Source organism: Electrophorus electricus, chromosome 3 (genome assembly GCF_013358815.1).
Source record: "Electrophorus electricus isolate fEleEle1 chromosome 3, fEleEle1.pri, whole genome shotgun sequence".
NCBI lineage: Eukaryota > Metazoa > Chordata > Actinopteri > Gymnotiformes > Gymnotidae > Electrophorus > Electrophorus electricus.
Genome location: NC_049537.1, coordinates 7,916,601 through 7,935,998, shown reverse-complemented (window position 1 = coordinate 7,935,998; position 19,398 = coordinate 7,916,601). Strand labels below are relative to the sequence as shown.

General features: G+C 39.7%; 1 protein-coding gene across 2 annotated transcripts; it reads left to right on the top strand.

Annotated features, from left to right (window-relative positions):
- The first annotated feature begins 5,712 nt into the window (after positions 1 to 5,712).
- Positions 5,713 to 19,395, top strand: hdac7b (histone deacetylase 7b). Of its 2 annotated transcripts, XM_027005566.2 has the most exons (21): positions 5,713 to 6,065; positions 7,795 to 7,883; positions 8,127 to 8,244; positions 8,623 to 8,725; positions 9,705 to 9,799; positions 11,510 to 11,626; positions 11,969 to 12,078; positions 12,594 to 12,786; positions 12,880 to 12,995; positions 13,530 to 13,614; positions 13,875 to 14,008; positions 14,100 to 14,270; positions 14,465 to 14,529; positions 14,627 to 14,696; positions 14,875 to 14,988; positions 15,564 to 15,661; positions 15,776 to 15,894; positions 16,990 to 17,123; positions 17,233 to 17,317; positions 17,457 to 17,577; positions 17,860 to 19,395. In XM_027005566.2, exons 2-21 carry the CDS (start codon positions 7,818 to 7,820, stop codon positions 17,963 to 17,965), a joined length of 2,220 nt encoding a protein of 739 aa, XP_026861367.2. In that variant the 5' UTR covers positions 5,713 to 6,065; positions 7,795 to 7,817; the 3' UTR covers positions 17,966 to 19,395. The 2 variants fall into 2 exon arrangements, with proteins under 2 accessions (XP_026861367.2, XP_026861369.2); XM_027005568.2 differs by lacking the exons at positions 5,713 to 6,065; positions 7,795 to 7,883; positions 8,127 to 8,244; positions 8,623 to 8,725 and adding an exon at positions 11,126 to 11,145 and having other exon boundaries at positions 9,753 to 9,799.
- The last annotated feature ends 3 nt before the right edge of the window (positions 19,396 to 19,398 follow it).

The window sequence follows — 19,398 nt, the reverse complement described above, 5'->3', positions numbered from 1 at the left end:
TTCTTGATTTCTTTGTCAGTTTTTCTTCAGAATTTTAAACTTTATTATACTCTAGTGTTGTATACTGTGGTCTTTTGCATTTACTGAGGTCAATGGTTCTTTCTTTCCTCTTCACAATGAAAGTGGGTTTATATATCTGATCAATTTTGTAAGCAGTTGATCTGATTTAATTCATATTTATATTTTGTAACTTCATGGAGGTATTGGCACGTTGATCCTGATGTTGAGAGCCAACAGCAACTACATACTTCACTTGATATGCACATCCTCTAGAGTTACAGCTCAGCAGTGTCATCATTTTATTTTTATATACAATTTGCCATTGTACAGACCCAAAAACCACAAACTGTCTCTGTGGGGTGAGTAGATATGGCCTTCAGGTCACTGTGATACCATGCAGTGTACCGTGGGGGATTGGTGCTGGTGCCTGTAGGGTGACGGTTGCTTTCTTAGCCAGGCTGAGGGCTGGCTATCTCTGTACCTAACGAGCAGCTCCTTAATATCTCATCTCGAGCAGCCACAGCCGTTCTCTCATTCCACTTCCTGCTCCACGTTGCTGTATCTGCACGCACGTGTGTATGAATGAATGTGAAAGGCCACTGATTTTATTGATGTGTACATTTGTGGGCTGATTACTGAGAGAGGTGATGTTCTGTGCCAGGCCAAAGAGGAGAGATAACAGGCGCTGGTGTACCCAGCAGTGACTGCGGACTGGTGATCCAGGACAGCGAGGAAGGGCCATGGGGAATGGGGTGGTGCTGAGGCCAGACTAGGGGGCCTACATGTACATTTCTCGAAATGATGAGGAAACTGCCAGCTAAAACTAACCTCCGTCCTAAATCAAAAACAGGTTATTTCTATAACCAGGCCTTGCTATCACATCAGAGATGTTCTCACGCTATTGCATAGCATTGCATGTGCTGCGATGATATCTGCACCCTGAACTCTTTCTTTCTTTACTCAAAGGATAGCAGGCCTATGGCTTCTTGCGCTGAAGAGCTGAGGCTAGCACAGTCTGCTCATAGTTTGCTCTCTAGGCAGAATTGTTCTGTTGAGTGTTTAGGGAAGCATTGGGGTGTCATGAAGCCTTAGGCAGTTTCTGTGAGGTTCTGCACAGCATGGAGGCTTTAAAAACTTGTGTGTTTCAATTTTTTCACACGATGGCTTTGAACAGTAACTGTAGTAAATAGTAAGAAATGTGTTAATGTTAGGGTGTAATGAGGAAGTACTAAAGGAGACAGTAGACATGAGGGGTTTTTTTTTTGCAGTAAGTCAGTTGGAATAACAGTAGATAAGAGTGGGAGGAACTCAGTGTATCTAAGAGAGAGAGAGAGAGTTACATCCTAATAGAATAAAGTAAAATAGCACAGCTGTCTCAATTGCTGTCCAATGCATACTGCTACATGCAGAGCACTCTCAGGAGAAATGTGCTTTCATTTTTGGAAGTTTTAGTAGCATGAAGGGATGTGGTGCATGTGTGTGTGAGATCAGGAGAAATGTGTGTGTGTGTGTGTGTGTGTGTGTACATGCATGTTTGTGTGTGTTTGTGGAGTAAGAACAGTGGTCTGTGTGTGTGTGTGTGTGTGCGCATGTGTGTGCATGTGGAGTAAGCGCTGTGGATGGTGTGGGGGTGTGTGTAAGGCAAAAGCAGGCATATTTGTGTCTTCAGGAAAGGGAGAGATGTGTTTTTGTGTATGGTCCTGTCTGCTCTCTGTTTCGAGCTCTACATGATAAATTAATGCTTCCAGAGTGCTTTCTTTCAGCTGACCTCTCTTGACCTTAGCCGATAAGTCTCCTGGTTAAAAGCAACTGCACTGCTTACTGAGAATCTTTCAGGGACTCATAAATGCATTACAGTAATAGGCCCACACACACTCATTCTTTCTCTCTCTGTCTTTCTCTCTCTCTTTCATACACACACAACACAAAAAATTCCCTATTATGTACGAAGCAAAATCATTTAGGTTGGTTGTAAAATACTTCAAATTTAAGTTCTGAGAATAATAATTATAATTAAAAAATATAGAGAATATGCATATAATCAAATAGAATACATTAAGAGCATTGTTTCTACTGTTAAATTATTACATTTGAATAAATTTCATATTGATGAACATATTGCATATCATCAGTAAACATAATGTCACATTACATAGTATATTTGTCTTAGTTAAACTGAAGCTTTAAAATTGTAAATTATCTCTTGCTATCATTCAACATTTAACAATTTAACAGTTTTCTGTTGATTCGTATTTTATTTCTGTTTCTATTTCTATTATGGAACCCAAGGAGGGTGGTAAAAATAACAAGCACACAATTGGTTGCTAAGGTACACAGTTAATGAATTCAGGTTTATCAATTATGCGAATTACTACAAGAAAAAGTTAAATTACTTCATTCATGTTAATAAAATTTGATTTCCTGTATCTCCATTTCCTCACAACACAGAGCTGTTACAAAGACATGCCTGAATTAATTTGTGGATATATACAGATATATACAGATATCCCACAACAAGCCTTTTAATATTAATGTCACATGTAACATAGCTATTGCTATGGTTATACCATACTATCCAAAGATTTAGTGCAGTGTCTCTGTAACTATATCCCAAACCCCAACAGAGTTACATGGTCATGTTATACACAAATGCAAAATTCCCTTTCAAGCTCTGGTATATAGTATACACTGGTATACTACTTTGAGTATCTGGTGAAATTAGCAGGGAAATGAAATGTTAGTCGGTGAAAAATATTTCTAATCTGGTTTGATTCTTTGACTAGACATATTTTATGCCATGTACCAACAAACTATTTTATTACTGCCCCTGAGGTGACAAGGAGGATTTACCCCAGCTTAAGGGTTAAAAAAACATGAATGCGTTTTTATTCACATTTAAGATTATATGTTTAATATAGCAGCCTTTGAAATTTTCTATCACAAACACTCCTCCAGAGCTTCAAACTTGTGGAAACCCCCTACAACATGTCCCTCCATTTCCAAATGTCACTGTGTCAGTAAAATGTATCACACACACACAAACAAAAATAGATGCCTGAAGTGAGGTTAGTGGTAATGTTTACTGGAAAAGAGACCAGAAACATTACATGGTTTGTGTGTGTGTGTTAAGGGCTGGGGAGTTACTGTGCAGGGCCAGTGCTGTTCAAATTTGCAAGTGGCCTGTGGTGATTCTCATGTGGATCAGCCTGTATGCATGTAAATATTTCAGAGTAAAGCCACATAGTGCTGTTTGCTGGTTCACACCTGTAGAGGGACAGCCCAAATCATATTTACACAGTGAAACAAATACACAACCACAGCTCACACACACAGAGAGAGAGAGAGAGAGAGAGAGAGAGAGAGAGAGAGAGAGAGAGAGAGAGAGAGAGAGAGAGAGAGAGAGAGCAATAAATAAACTGAGCTGCATGAGTAGGTGCAGTAGTAGTTCAGGTGAATTTTAGGGAAAGCTGCTGCTGTCCTCCAGCGACAATGACAATCTGAAGAACTAAGAGTATTGATTGGTAAGATGCATGATTTTAAACCATATATGTGCCACTGTAGTAGTACCATTCTACCATTTACATCTTTCAGTTTATCTATCTAATTTGGGTATTTTTCATATTTCTTCAGTTCATTGCTGAAATGCATGCCTGTCAAATAAATCGTGCTAAGGCAATTTTTACAGTTTATAAAACTGAGCTTGTATCCCAGGATCTGTTGAGTTTAATTACACTGCATTTATTAAGCACTTTTTACTATAGACATTGTGAAAAAATTGCATTCGTTGAGTCCAGGTTTAGAAGGCAGGACCAAGCCATACCAAGCCAGGAGTGAGACAAACCTTCTTACCAAAGCATGAACAAGAAAACTTGAGAAGTGTCAGACTTTAAATGATGTCCTCTCCTTCTGGGGGACCTATGAATTCTCCTGCAAGGATGTTGAGCTGGAAGCATAAAAAATTCAGGGATTCAGGGAAAAGATTGTAGCCTTCAAACATTTGAGAGAAAAACCTTCTAAACTACTAGTACTCAGAGAGCTGGAATAATATCAGCTGGATTCAACTTAGACTGGAGCCAGTGGCAAGCTATCACCATGGCAAGCTATTATCCCATCCATAGACATCAGAATAGACCAGAGGAGTGCATTTTTTTTAGCTAGTTCAGCTGATCCTACTGTTCTGCAATAGGGGAGAGACACACTGTATTTAGGAGAACTGGACTAAATTGAGAAACATATTCCTACAGTTTGGATTCCTTTACAGTTTGGACAGCTACTCTTGATGAAAAATCTCCTTTCCATGAACACTTTCACTCATCAACCACTTTATTAGGTATAACTGTTCAACTGCTTGTTAAGGCAAATATCTAATCAGCCAATCACATTGTTGCAGCTCAATGCATTTAGGCATGTAGACATGGCTGAGCATCAGAATGGGGAAGAAAGGTGATTTATGTCACTTTGAACATGGAATGGTTGTTGGTGCTCGCTGGGCTGGTATTTGAGTAACTGCTCATCTACTGGGATTTTCAGGCACAACCATCTCTAGGGTTTACAGAGAATGTTCCAAAAAAGATGCCAGATGTCAGAGAAGAATGGCCAGACTGGTTTGAGCAGATAGAAAGGCAATAAATGGTCAAATAACCACTTTTTACAACCGAAGTATGCAGAAGAGCATCTCTGAATGTGCAACACATTGAACCTTGAAGCAGATGGGCTACAGCAGAAGACCACTCCAGTTGCTGCTGTGAGCTAAGAACAGGCAACTGAGGCTACAATTCGCAAGGGCTCACCAAAATAGGACAATAGAGCATTGGAAAAATGTTGCCTGCTCTGATGAGTCTTGATTTTTGATGTGACATTCGAATGGTAGATTCAGAATTTGGTGTAAACAAGACGAAAGCATGGATCCATCCTACCTTGTATCATTGGTTCAGGCTGGTGGTAGTGTAATGGTGTGGGGGATATTTCCCTGGCACACTTTGAGCCCCTTAATACCAATTGAGCATGGTTTATATACCACAGCCTGAGTATTGTTGCTGACCATAAACGTCCATTTATAACCATAGTCTATCCATCTTCTGATGGCTACTTTCAGCAGGACAACATGTCATGTCACAAAGCTCAAATCATCTCAAACTGGTTTCTTGAACTCTGTACTCAAGTCACCAGATCTCAATCCAATAGTGCACTTTGGAATGTGGTGGAATGGGAGATACACATCATGTATGTGCAGCTGACAAATCTGCAGCAACTGTGTGATGCTATCCTGTCAGTATGGACCAAAATCTCTGAGGAATGTTTCCATTATCTTGTTGAATATATGCCACAAATGATTAATGAGTTCTGAAGGCAAAAGTGGGTTCAACCCTGTCCTAGCAAGGTGTACCTAATAAAGTGGCCAGTGTAAATCCACAACTACTTTTGTGGAAAGCTTTGGAGAACCTGTTCGTTTCAGGTGCAACCATTCCTCCAGCTTTATAGAACGTCTATACTGAGGCTCTGCTTATAGCAATAGCCTGAAAGACAAAAAAAAAAAAAAAAGAGTTCTACATGGATTTTTGATTATTTACTGTCATACTGTTTACTGCATTCAATCTTCTCTCTTACTCATTTTTTAATCAGTGGATGTGGGTGAGGTCATAAATAATGCACGATTTAGTTGTATGGGGTATTCCCTACCCACCTTATCTTCCCGAGCACGCACACAACAGACTCTCTTTACGTGACCTCATCAACGGTCATATTACTTATACCACTATGCTCGTTTGAGCTTTTGTTTGGGGAATGGTGTGTCTTCTAATTCGATGGGGATGGCTCAGTAGATTAATCTGAGGAGCGACGGTTAAACAAATAGGGTATTATAATTATATTAACTCATTTAGTGATACCTGCACCACAGATGGTATAACTGAATCTGAAAGGCATTATTTGTTCAGGCGGAGCTCTAGAAGCGAGAAACAGCAAAGAGCAAACGTCTAAATAGAATCAACCTCGTTCTGTTTTTTTATTTCTAATTCTCTGTGGACGTGACATGCAGATCTGTTGATTGAAAAAGCAGTTTAAAGGTCAGTACTAATATGTCTGGATTCATTTGTCTTTCGATATGTCGAAAATTGCTGTGAATACTATAGCGTATTTTCGAAAATGCTGTGGGATGATAAGTAAAGCATCTTTAGGCGTCTTTGGCTTAAATATATTGATTGTAAAAAGGAAAATTTGTTAAACCTTTTAATACTTCCAAAAACTGCCAAAAACATGATGTGAGTTACCCCAGACTCTACCTTGAATTCGCACTAGGGGACCCAGCTCCAGGACTGCTCTTATTCACGGGACGACACAGGAAGTTTTCACAAGACTCTTGTTTAAAGTAGTTCTGTCTGTTCCTAATTCCAACTATCGTGAAGTGCAGGTCATGATAAGTGCGATGTAGGCGTTCAAGAAATTGTTTGGGGTCATCGCTGCGTTTTAACAAATAGTCTATGAGATTGTCATTTGTTTTTCTTTATTTCAGCAACGGAAAACTATGCAGTTGTGATAGGAAATGTAAAGTTGATTTTTAGCCTGTGCAACCTATTCGTGCGGTTTGATTAGAGTGTATAACTTGGTGGGTTTACCGGGCATACACAATCAGGACCTTCCGTTCGAGCATCTCTAGAAGACGCACACCACCACCAATTAAAATAATTAGTAATGCACATCCAGCTCTAGCTTCTTTTCTTGAGTAAGTAAGCTATGAGAATAAGTAGGTCTTCTGTTAATACTGTTAGAACCTTGAATTAAAAAAAATCTCCACTCAAGTTTATTTTAGGTCTCATTAACAAAACTTAATACCAACTTACTAAATAAAACCTGACGTTATTTAAATGAATTTGCTTAATATAATATTATGACATTAATAATACTTTTAATAAGCAAAAACTTGTGAATTCTTTCTAAAATTATTTTGTGAGTAATGTACTTGAAGGTTTCACTTTCACAGTGATTAACTTACTTAGGATCAGAGATTTATGGAATTAACATTTGAAACATTTCATGTTTGTTTAGCCTCTTTGTAGTAGATATTTATGTTTTAAAGTGTTGGAAAGTCATTTGGAGGTTGCATTTTCATAATGTCAACAACACGATTAATGTTGAGCGTTTTCAGACACAGGTCATATGTTGAGGTTGAGGTTGAGAATAATAGAACATGCTGTCATAAATAATACCAGAGGAGCAGAAAACCCTCTAACTACAGTGAAAGGAAGTGAATGTTTTGTTAAGTGTATGCTTTAATAGAGCACTTCCTCATTAGTTGTAAGGTTACCATAGTGATTCGCTCCAGATTGAGTATGAAGTGGTTTCCGTGGGAGCGCGAAGAGGAGTCTGTGGTGAGGTATCACATATATTCACAGAGAAGGCTAAAAAAAGACTATGCACATACTGCCTGTGTCCTTACTCCATACAGCACAACATCCACAACACAACAAGCTGTGTTTTTCTTCTTCATTTTCCCCTCTATGTTTCATCTATGACTTTTATGGTGGGTCTTTTACGATATCAAAAGATGCTACAGCCCCAAATTTTGCCACAACGTATTCCAGAGCTTTGATCTTTTTGTACAAAAACAGAAGTTTGAGGAGTTCATCTGCTGTAGCTGTGTGTGCCTTGTGACACACTGATTTAAAAAAATATATTCACATTATGCATACACATATGCAAAATTTGTTCCTCTCTCTCTCTCTCTCTCTCTCTCTCTCTCTCTCTCTCTCTCTCTCTCTCTCACACACACTCTCTTTTGCCCCTTTTCTTTCCTAGTGCATGGTGTATTTTCTGTCCCCATGGATCCACAATCATCTCCAGGGAGGTTGACCTGCCACCCGCTCCTTTATGGCCTACAGCGACAGGTAGCAGGCTGTAGATTAGTTCTGTGCCTATACACTTCATCAAAGCTTAGAGGGACATTAATCTAGATCTCCCTTACTATTCAGCAGGCTAACTGTTCACAAGGAGCTTCATCACACAATCAGATTCACATTACTTTCATGGTGTCCAACTGAGACACCAAGGCTGTGCATGAGAAATGTACATATGCTGTAGCATGCCTTGGTCCCCTCCTACCTAGCATTTGTTTCTTGGTCTCTATACAGACGTGTGAGCAGCACCTGAGCCTGGAGACACCAGGGGGGAAGCAGAGGGAGAGAGAGGAAAAGGGAGGTGAAAAAGAGGCTTTTATTCGGCTTTGGAATAAACAGAAGAGCCAACACAGTAATCTACATCCCACCTACCCGTTTCTCTTAAGGAAATTTCAATATGAAGAGAGAGAGGAAGAGATAGAGTTTCCAGCATTCTAAAAAGGGAACACAGGGGAATTCCATAGGCCAATGCCATGAAATTGGTGTCCTCGTGAAGAAGCACACACTCCAGTGTGTGCTTTTGTCTCTGTCTTCCTTTCTCTATCTCTTTCTTTCTCGCTGTCTCCTGGACTTATCTTAGTCTATACTGTGCATTCAGAGTCTTGGTTTTAGTATTCTGTAAGCACACTGTTGGGTCACAACTTTAAACGCCTACACATACATCACACGTATTTCAGTGTCAGAGAGACATCCACTTGTGCATTGCATCTTTGATTGTTTGCCTGGACAGGCGCAGTGGCAAGTCCTTGGGTGAAACAGAGGCTACATGACTGGATTCTAATGAAGCCACATCAGGCTGCACTCACCCACAGCAAACCCCCCATGAATTTCCGGTCAGACAGAGCCTCATTACAACATTCTTTCTCGCTCATAACAACTGCTAAAGGCATGTCTTAAAGCAACAAAATGCCTATCTCTCGGAAATTATAACATTTAGTTTCCACGCCTAATGTATTTTTAAAATTTTGTTTGTAAACATTCTAATTGTGAAATGTATGCTGTTGCTTAAATATTATGTAATGGTCTTCCACATAGAGCTTTTGTGTTGATTTGTAAATCACTGTGATAGTAAATAATGACTAAGTCATTGAAATCATAAAGCACTCTACCTCCATGCTCTAATGATCCTGCAGTTTGATTTCTTTGACCAAGGAGGTGAGCAGCTGCCATCACTATAATAGACATCCATATGATCAGTAACAGTCCATTATGGGGGACTAGGTTGAAGGCAGATGCATATATTAGCAATAACTGCAATTTAGAGTATAGCTTGTCCTGAGGTGGCTCACCAAGGACCATAGCAGTATGTAATGAATGTTATTTCCCAAAAGATGCAGAAAAATCCTAGTCTGTACTGTGACTAAAAAGATGACATATAATCTTAACTTTGTTGTAATAGAATACATTTATATGGCTGTACATTTTTTTAGTATTCTTTGCCTGCTTTTTTGAAAGCTTGAGCTTAGACCATGGTACTTTGAAGTGTCATGTACATTTTCTGTAAGACAGGCAGTTATATTTAAGAAAAGTAAAATGGACACTGGTGAAACTCACATGGAGCATGCTTGCTGTTCTGCAACCTGGTCCTGTTTGACAGTTCTCATGTGAAAATCACAATTAACTGTACTACTAAGATGAAATTCAAAGTTTTTGAGACTTTTTGGCAATCTTTGACCCTGATGTGCAGTAAAGATCACACAGTAAATCCAGAAGAACTAAGGGCTCCCACACAGTTGGCTTCATACCAGTTAAGATTTTCAGTCTGTAATGTTTAAGTGTTCTTGGCAGTAAATGTCTGTGACCATTGTTTAGGGTGCTGGCCCCTATTCCTGACCTAGCCTTTCATCAGGACCAACAGTGCTCATCTGTATCTCAAACTCACAGTAGCAAGCATCTTCGGAGAACAGGTAATATACTCACTGATCTCTGAGTGGGAACAAAAAGTTACCTGTTGAGTAATTCCAGTCTTTCCCAGCCACTTAACCACATTGCACTTAACAGGAACCACATTCTCCTACCATCTAACACAGCCTGTGAAACAGTAACACAACTTATAAAACATTTCATCCTCTATTTGCAACTCTCTACTTCAATGAAAACAATAAATTCATGCTGCAAGGGACATAGTGTTTAAAAGTGTATAACTCATAACTGTATAACTCCCTCAAACAGTAGCACACATCAGTTCAACAGTAAAACATATACAAACATTTACGAACTATTCACAGGCAAAACACTAACTACATGCCTCAAAGATGCAGATAACAACTGTGGTTGGTTCTAAAGTATTTAAACAGTTTCTTACCACGGTACAATGCTAATGGATACCTAACGTAACCCTCTGTGACCCACTAAAATGATAGTAAAATCTGTACACACACACAAACACACACACACACATACACACACAGAGAGAGAGAGAGAGAGAGAGAGAGAGAGAGAGAGAGAGAGAGAGAGAGATGGTCCATTACAGTGAAGGCAAAAATGAGAAAAGACATCTTTACTGTAAGTACAGTAATTTTATTGGGCTTCATATAATATTGTACTGTATGAAGCTATAATACAGTACTGAAATATAGGTGAATACTCAACCTCAAAATATCAAACAACCTAAAATACTATTATAAGATACAGCAAAATGCAAGACAAAGGTTTTCCATTTGCATTTCTCATGCCCTGATATTGGGCTACATGTGTTCATCAGCATGACAGATATTTTACCAGGCAATGCAGCATGGGAAACATCTCTGGACATAGCTAATCCAGCCTTGGCAGTCTGCTGTCTCTGTCATAGTGTTTAAAAGTGTCAATTAGTCATAGGGACAATGATCATATACTTTCCATCTTTAGACAGAAAAGAATTCCTCAATAGCACTGAGAAATGGGGAATATGATGTCTTTTTAGACACCACTAGTAGTCTGTTGATCGGTTTTGAGTTACATTTGCAGGCAGTGGTTAAGCAGTTGCAAGTCGGACCCAATTTGAGGAAGTGTTTTGGGATTAGTAATTAGCAACTGCAGCCAGAGTGTTGTGATTTGCGTGTTCAGACACTTTCATGTGATTTTTGTGTTATCAAATGATCACTGTGTCTACTGTTTTGCAAAAAGGCCATTAGGAATGGAAACTGATGTGTAAGTGGTGAGAAAGTGTTCACTGTTGTGCAAAAATGTTTCCTGTTTTGTTCTTATGAATTTGGAATGGACATCATGCACTGATGCCTTGGCCAATGCAGTTTAGCACCAGAGAAAAACAGTAAGTAATTAAGCTTGAGCAATGTTAATTATACCGTGGAATTTATTTTGCTTACTTTTTCCAGCTGGATACTGACACTACATAAGTGTGAGGTTGAGAAGAATAATTTCCCTGAGCCAATGTATTAGATAGACCCTGTAGGGGTATAGAAACAGGCTTTCTGCCAGGCCCAGTTTAGATTGTCTCTCCTCTACAACTTTATTAGTGATTACATTTTGATTGCACCTGTATGATAGGTGAACCTAATGAAGTGGCTGGTGAGTGTATGTTGTGCAATGTACATTTGACATTATATGAATTAGATGCAGTACCATCTATAACTGGTGTGATTTTTTTATCTGTGTGTCTGTGTGTATGTTCTTAGCCTCAGAACCAATTCGGAAACTGAAACCAAAAAGAAGTATGAACAGTCGAAAAAATCATCTTTGCCGTAAATCAAGTGCCCCCTCTCCAGGCAAACCATCCTCGCATGACACATATGGTATGATGATCATAATCTCAGTTCTTGTATTTGTAATTCTAGTCCCTGGGGGTCACCTTTAACTAGAGGCCTAAATCCAGATTTAGGACCATTTTATTGCAAACTAAAAGGAGAGCTGTAATTCTGATTTTTAATGCATCCCAGTTACTTATTATTTCTATTGCACCCCTCCGTGTGTGTGTACGTGTGCGTGTGTGTGCATGTGTGTGTGCTCATGCATGTGTGTGCATGCGTGTGTACGTGTGTGCGTGCGTGTGTGTGTGTGTGCGCGTGAGCGCGCGAGTGTGCGTGTGTTTTTACCTGTGCCTTCTTTTGTGCGTGCGTGTGTGTGTGTGTTTACAGATTCCTGGTCTAGCAGCAGTAGCACTCCAGTATCTCGGCGCAGTTCGCCCTCCAGTCTGTCAGACAGTGGAGCACAATTCTGCGACTACAACACAGGACTGTCTCATGAGGTCTTTCTTTCTCTTTCTCTCTCTCTCTCACACACACACACACACACACAAACACACACACCGACAACTTTAGATCTTATAGGATATATGGTAGATTGTTTCATATGACAATTTCAAAAGGTGAAGAGTGTTGATTGCTGGATATATCATCTAAATACACTTAAAAACAGCCTTTACCTTGGTATAATGAACTGTTGAAATGACTCTTTACAGTTATGCTGTCTGTTTTTTTTATTTTTACTTTTTTTGTGCATCATGACATTTGGATGCTATCGTAAACTTCTACATGCACTCTTTCTCCTCTCTCTCTCTCACACACACACACACACACACACAAGCACAGAGTGAGCCAACATGCTCCTCTCCTTCAAACGCCTTCACTCATCCTACCAGCTCTCCCCCAGCCTCAGTGCATTCATGGGACTAACCTCCAACACATGCTGATGATACTGTGCATAGAACACGCATGGTTTACTGCTCTGACTGTAGTGTACTTCCATTGATGTCTCCTGTAGAGCAAGAGGAATATGAGCAGCTTGAGGTGGGGGAATGTCTGCATGTCCTCTTCCCCAGCCATATATGCTTTACCTAGGCAGGAGGTAGGGGCAGGGGCCAGTTCCTCCACCTTGCTATCAGTGAACATCCTGAACCATCCTGTTATCCTACCCATGACAATGCTACCTACGGCTCCCTCACCACATCTCCCAGGTGAGCATGGCACACACCGCAATGAGCCAGTGGAGACTCAATACTTCAGCTGGCCCTGTGTAGAATCATGACATGTATTGTTCATTGTCACAGTGCATGTGGGTGCAGAGCAGCATAAGCTCCAGTGCAGAACTCGGTCCCTGCAGCTGTGCCAAGGTTACCGAGAGAACTGCAGCAAGCGACCTCAGAAAGCCTCACATATACATGAGGTGAGAGAAGCAAGCATACCCACACACATGCATGTGCACACACACAATCTTTCTCATTCCTGGTTCTGGAGAGTTTAGTGTTTTTCTCCCGCTCACAACACACCTGGTTCAGCTCATAGGTAATGGTAAGATAAGGTTTATGGTGTGGGGAGTACTTCAGCAGTAGGACAGGGAACTGTTCCATTCCTTATGCTGTCTGATTCCTCCTTTCATCTCTGCTACAAATAGATAATACAATACTGTACTACAAATGTGTATTTTAATATGAAGTACCATGTATGTTAAGGGACTATTGGAATTTTAGGATGAAATATGTACTTCCACATATTGTACATCAAACACTACCTATAAACATGCACTTTATAACAGCATTTTTATTATTTAAGCATTATTTAAGCATATGTATATGGCATATGTGATTCTTATATGGTTTATACAGGCCTTTTGGCATATGGGATTTCTCATGTCTGTACAGTCTCTCTCTCTCTCTCTCTCTCTCTCTCTCTCTCTCTCTCTCTCTCATGTGGCCTGCAGCAGTTGACCCGCACCAGGTCCTTTCCTCTCTTTAAGCAACAGATCACCCATCATGCTTCCGTTATCACGAATTCCCAACGCACAGGTAAGAGCAGGAGATGAAGTGCACTCAGAACTAGACAAAATGACATGGCCAGACTGAACTGTTTCACTTTACTGAAGAAGTTTCCAAATAAATACAGCTGTGACTAGTATCAGGCTCATGACAAGTCTCTGGCTCATGTTTGCTGAAACTTTGGATATTGTTAGACAATCAGACATTGTGCAGTGAAAGTTTATTCAGAACCTTCAATTTATAGACTTGTTACAGGTATTGCTTTCTGATGCATCTGTGTGTATGTTTAGGGTTGGTGTGTACCTCACAGATACTGAAGCAACAGGGTACCTGCACTGAGCTCAGCTCTCCTCCTGAGCATGCTGGGAAAATCCAGAGTCTGTGGTCCAGACTGCAGGAATGTGGGCTCAGAAATCAGTGTCAGGTACAGACCGGAACATTTCAGTATAGGCCTATGTCAAACGCCATAAGGGCCACCAGAGAGCCCCTCAAGCATGCTGTGTGCCATGTTTCAGTGGGTCCCAGGCCGCCAAGCCACACTGGAGGAGCTCCAGGTTGTTCGACCGGAGAGCCTCATTCATCCCTATGGAACGAACCCCCTGAGCCGGCTGCACCTGGCTGGGACGCGCATGGCAGCAGGCAGTGTGACAGAGCTGGCACTGCGGGTGGCACAGGGTGAACTGAGGGTGAGATACTAGCTGCCCCAGGGCAACAACTCCGCCACACTTTCCCCTTTTGTAGGGTTTCTCATCTCGAGCCTTTTTCTGGACTTTTGTTCAATGAAAATCATGGACAAGGGAGGAGCAATAGAGGCCAAGCCGATACTATGTAATGGAGCTCACTATCTCTTATCTACTCTGTCTCTTTGTACTCAAACCAGAATGGTTTTGCAATAGTTAAACCCCATGGACATGATGCTTCACTGTCCTCCAACACCAAACCCATGTGAGTAGCACAGTGCTCCCACACACACATAAGAAAAATCACATACACATTCATATTTACTTTCTGCCACTCATATATTTTTTATGGCTTTTTTTAGTTCAGTGGCCATAGCTGCTAAGCAGCTTCAGTGCAGACTGAATGTCAGAAAGATTCTCATTGTGGACTGGGTGAGACACTCACACACACACACACACACACACACACATGCATACACATGCACACACACTCTCACTCTCTTTCTCATACACACATGCACGTATTTAATGATTTTCAAATTCAAAATATCTAAAAATATCTAGGACACTACCCCTAACATATGGTTTCACATCTTGTGCCCTGTTTCAGGATATTCACCATGGTAACATAACTCAGGAAGTATTCTACACAGATCCCAGGGTTCTCTACATCTCCCTACATCGCCATGGCTTTGGAAACTCTCATAGAGGAGGACCCACTGAAGTTAGTCCCAAAGAACCCAGTCTACTGGGCAAAGTCATTCACAAGCATGGCATGCTTCTGTTCAAGAAAGATAGAGAGTGTCTATGGGGGGAGGGAAGGTTGGTTTGTAACTGTACTGCCAAAAAAAATAAATTACTAAAACTGAATTTAATGAGAGTTAAAAACACAAATTGAAATATAAATCATCCTAATTTCAACCAAATAGTACTAAATAGTAAAATATCCAAAAAATGGTGAGAAATTATTTTTGTTCTTTATTTTTCCTGGTGAAATAAGCATTCGACATATTCACAGAGAAACTAAAAATAATATAGAAATTGAAAAATGCATTAAGAACATCTGTGTGCATGTGTGTGACCTTATAACTGATAAATGTTGGTTTGCCTGCTTCAGAATTTAAATGCATGTGTGTGTGTGGTGTAGATTTGTGAATATGGGTGTTGATTTTGTGTATTATGCACAGTGGGCCATGTGTGTATTTATTTGTGTGTTGTGACCAGTAGAGCATGTGTGTTTGTTTGTGCATTATGTACAGTACAGGGTTTGAATGTTTATTTTGTGTGCACCCTGTACAGGTTGGCTCAGGCCAAGGAGAAGGCTACAATGTTAATGTAGCTTGGTCTGCAGAACTGGATTGTTCATTAGGAGATAAAGAATACTTGACAGCATTTAGGTATGGTGTCACAGTCTTCTCTGCTTGGCTAGGTAGTTGTGCATGATCAACAGTGAAAAAATGATGCTAGAGGTGTGCGATGCCCTAAACTTACATTCTCCTGTCTGTTTGCAGGACTGTGGTCATGCCTATTGCTCAGGAGTTCTCTCCCGATGTGGTGCTGGTGTCCTCCGAGTTTAATGCAGTTGAAGGCCACCCAGCCTCCCTTGGAGGACATGGGGTGTCTGCTAAATGTACGTACCAAACGTCCACTGTGGATGCAACGTCTTGTGTGATTGTTGGATAAAAGTTGGATAAACAATGTGTTCAAGATATCACACCAAACACCAAAAACTGGTTATACTATAACACTGTACCAGTCTGAAAGAGACGAGCTGCCACTTTTTTTAAATGTAGTGTCAACAACCTACACAAATGAGCCCCAGTGTTAACTTCAGGATGTACATTTGAAAAGTTCTCTTTTTGGTCTGAGGAGAACCTTTCAGTCTTCTAGAGCCCAACTCAAACTGGACTTTATTCTAATATGTCTGTAGCTGTGTCAAGGTGCTTAAGGATTGACCTGAGACAAAATCTCAACTGTTTAGAACAAATGTAAATATTTATTGGCTCATGACATAATTAGGTAGGGCCTTTTGCATCAGTATTACAGTAACATTTAACATCTTTATCCATACAGACCTAATATGTAATTCAGTTAAGAAACACCAAAAATATCTTGACTTTGTCATAGCCATTTTTGTAAATCTAATAAACTGACTTTACCTTTCATTCTAATCATCATTATCTAATTATTCTAACAGCATTCGAGTCATGTCATGTGGCTGAATTACATTTAGACTTTTTCCCACAGCACTTGTCATTAGTGCTGTTCAGGGATTTCACAACAAGTAAGTGTTTGGTGGATTTGGACACCGTGGATTTAGGAAAAAACCATGAAAAACTTTATTAAATTTGTCATTACCTTACAGTACAGATAGCTCTTATCAGACCATGCAATTTCAATTTCACATGACTGCTTAGTGTAGCTGGCACGTGGATCATGTAAACACTGTATATGACTAACCATTCACATGTGATACTGTACTCATTTTATCCTGCTGAAGCAACACGAGATGAAAAGTATTTGTTCACCGAAAAATGGGAAGTGAAAGGGTTTGTGTCAGGATAACGCCTGTGCAAGGCTGTTTAGTTTGCCAACTCATGTGTATTTTAACCATGACTCAGTATATTGTTTCTTTTTTTCTGAATTTTAGAAATTTGTTTCTGTTGTGATCAGTGGTTTATGGAGCAATGGCTCCAGTGTTGTATTGTGCTTCTGTGTGTTTCAGGTTTCGGCTTGCTGACACGGCAACTGATGGAGGTGGCCCAGGATCATGTGGTCCTGGCGTTGGAGGGCGGTCATGACATCAGGGAGATATGGGATGCTTCTGAAGCATGCATCAATGCTTTGCTGGACAATGAGGTGATGCACATTACTTGTTCAAGAGGCCCTCTACCTAGCACCACTATAACAAACAGAACATCTCAAAAGCTGGCTGTGTGTGTGTGTGTGTGTGTGTGTGTGTACACAGGTCGCACCCCTGTCTGAAGATTCAGTTATGAATATGACATGTGCTAACACCATGCAGTCCTTGCAGAAAGTGCTCCAAATCCAGAGTGAGTGTGTGCTTGGAGTGTTCACAGCTAGCCTGGCCTCACCTACGCTGGGACTGTGCCTCTTATATTTCCCCTTCTTGGAGTGTCTGCTGAACCCCCCAATTCCCCAACCCACCCCACCCCCGCCTCTCTCTTTCAGGTAAGTACTGGTGCTCGGTGAGGGCTGTAGTGAACACATTGGCACAAAGCACATGCTCTGCAGCCACCGAGGCGACCTTAGCCCTGGCTTCTCTCAGCATGGCTGGCCCTAAGAGCACAAGGTAAAACCACATCTGCTCAGCCTGCCATAATAACCTTGTCACTTCCAACCAGCTTTAAAGTTCAAGCCTTACCTATGTAGAAGCTTGTCAGCTTACTTTTGTTATTCTGCACTGGTGACACCTTATGACATTATTGTTATGAAAATATTAATACAATGCTCCAATATATACTAGCCTACATTTATTTGGACATATCTTTTAATATCTACATATCACAATCAGGTACAAGTACACAACCTGTGATATTGAGTGCAACATTTTTTGTCCAAATTTCTGTCATAGCTGTCAAGACTTGGGTGGGCTGTTTTGGTGCTGCCATGACCAGAATCAGCCCATAGAACATGATGAGAATATGACTGACTTACTGGAGAAGGAGACCACTGCCTGAACACAGAACACAGAACACAGAGAGGTACTTTCAGCGTTTATTGTTGTAGTTTTTGTTCAACACAGCTCTGTAAAATGCCCTGCCAGTATTTTTATACAAATAAGTATGGTATTGCATGTCCAAACCAAAATACATTTCTCTTGTTCTTAATGTTGGAAGAACATATACCTAAAATGTTAAATACTTAATTTTAATATATCATGAGCATGATATATGAGTAAAACATTGATAAAATTCATGACACAAGTTTCTGAGAAACTGTACATAAAATGTACATTATTTTAACAATGCGTGATCAGGCTACAGGCATTTTTCAAAACTGATGTGAATAAACTGGAAACATGACTCCAGACTCCAAAGCTTTGTTTAAAACTAAAAATACTTCACAAATGTGTGTTGTGCTCAAAATATTCAAACATGATTGTTTGTGAAAGGGTTTTTAAGATTGTCAATGCCACTGTATGCAGTTGTGTTCGTAGGTGTTTAATTTTTCCTTTGGTACTGACTGAAAATGTGTTTACATTTAATGAACTTTCCTATAGGCCTTTTCTGTGCCTTTCATGTTATAACATTTTATGTCCTGTCTGACGAGTGTCTTCATTAAGAACATAAGTTCCTGAGACAGCATTTGAAGTTTTTTCAGGAAGGCCTTTAAAATATCTGTACAGTAAATTATACAGTAGATGATGCCACTCTCGACTGTATACTTTTCTTAAAATAACTTTTTAAAACTTCTTTATAAATCTATAAAAATACAATTTTTTAAAATTAAATTCTTCAAAAAGAAGTGTCAAGTGTTTTGACCACTGTTCATAGTAAAATCTAACTTTCTTCTGAATTTCATGTCTATACAGACAAGGCAGCTTTATATTTAATGTTATTTTTTAAAGAACAGAAATAACCTGTTTTGCATTAACTCTGAATAAACTTGTTTTGCATATTTATGGTTTTTATACTTCTCTCATGATTATAAAAACATGGTTCAGTGTCAAAATATCTTTTGTTACAAAATTGTATTCACATTATTCCATGAGATGGAATTACCCGATTTGTACATATAAAGGCATGAGTACATGATGAATTAACAAACTGTATTGTATTTTATATATGTGGTGTCCACACATACATGTACACGGAGACCCACATTCATAAGATAACTCAACATTAGTTATATGGATACATTTATAAAATGGCTTGAAAGATAAATAAATGCAGTGAAAGACACAATCAAATTTACACATCATTTGCGTTTCTGTGAATAAAAGGAAAGCTGCATATAATAAGATATGTTAAGGGACTGTTACCCAGCCAGCCCAGATAATGCTCTAACTCAACCCTCAAGACACTTACCCACAATGGCCAAAAAAGGTTTAAAAAAAAAAATAAAAATATATATATATATATATATTATTATTATTATTCATAATTTGGCT

Excerpts from the sequence above, each read along its gene's own strand:
- hdac7b (XM_027005566.2), top strand. The coding sequence starts at position 7,818 with ATGGATCCACAATCATCTCCAGGGAGGTTGACCTGCCACCCGCTCCTT. Across the intron at positions 8,726-9,704 it reads AAACCCCCCATGAATTTCCG|GGTGCTGGCCCCTATTCCTG; the intron begins GTCAGACAGAGC and ends ACCATTGTTTAG. Across the intron at positions 17,318-17,456 it reads GAAAGTGCTCCAAATCCAGA|GTAAGTACTGGTGCTCGGTG; the intron begins GTGAGTGTGTGC and ends TCTCTCTTTCAG.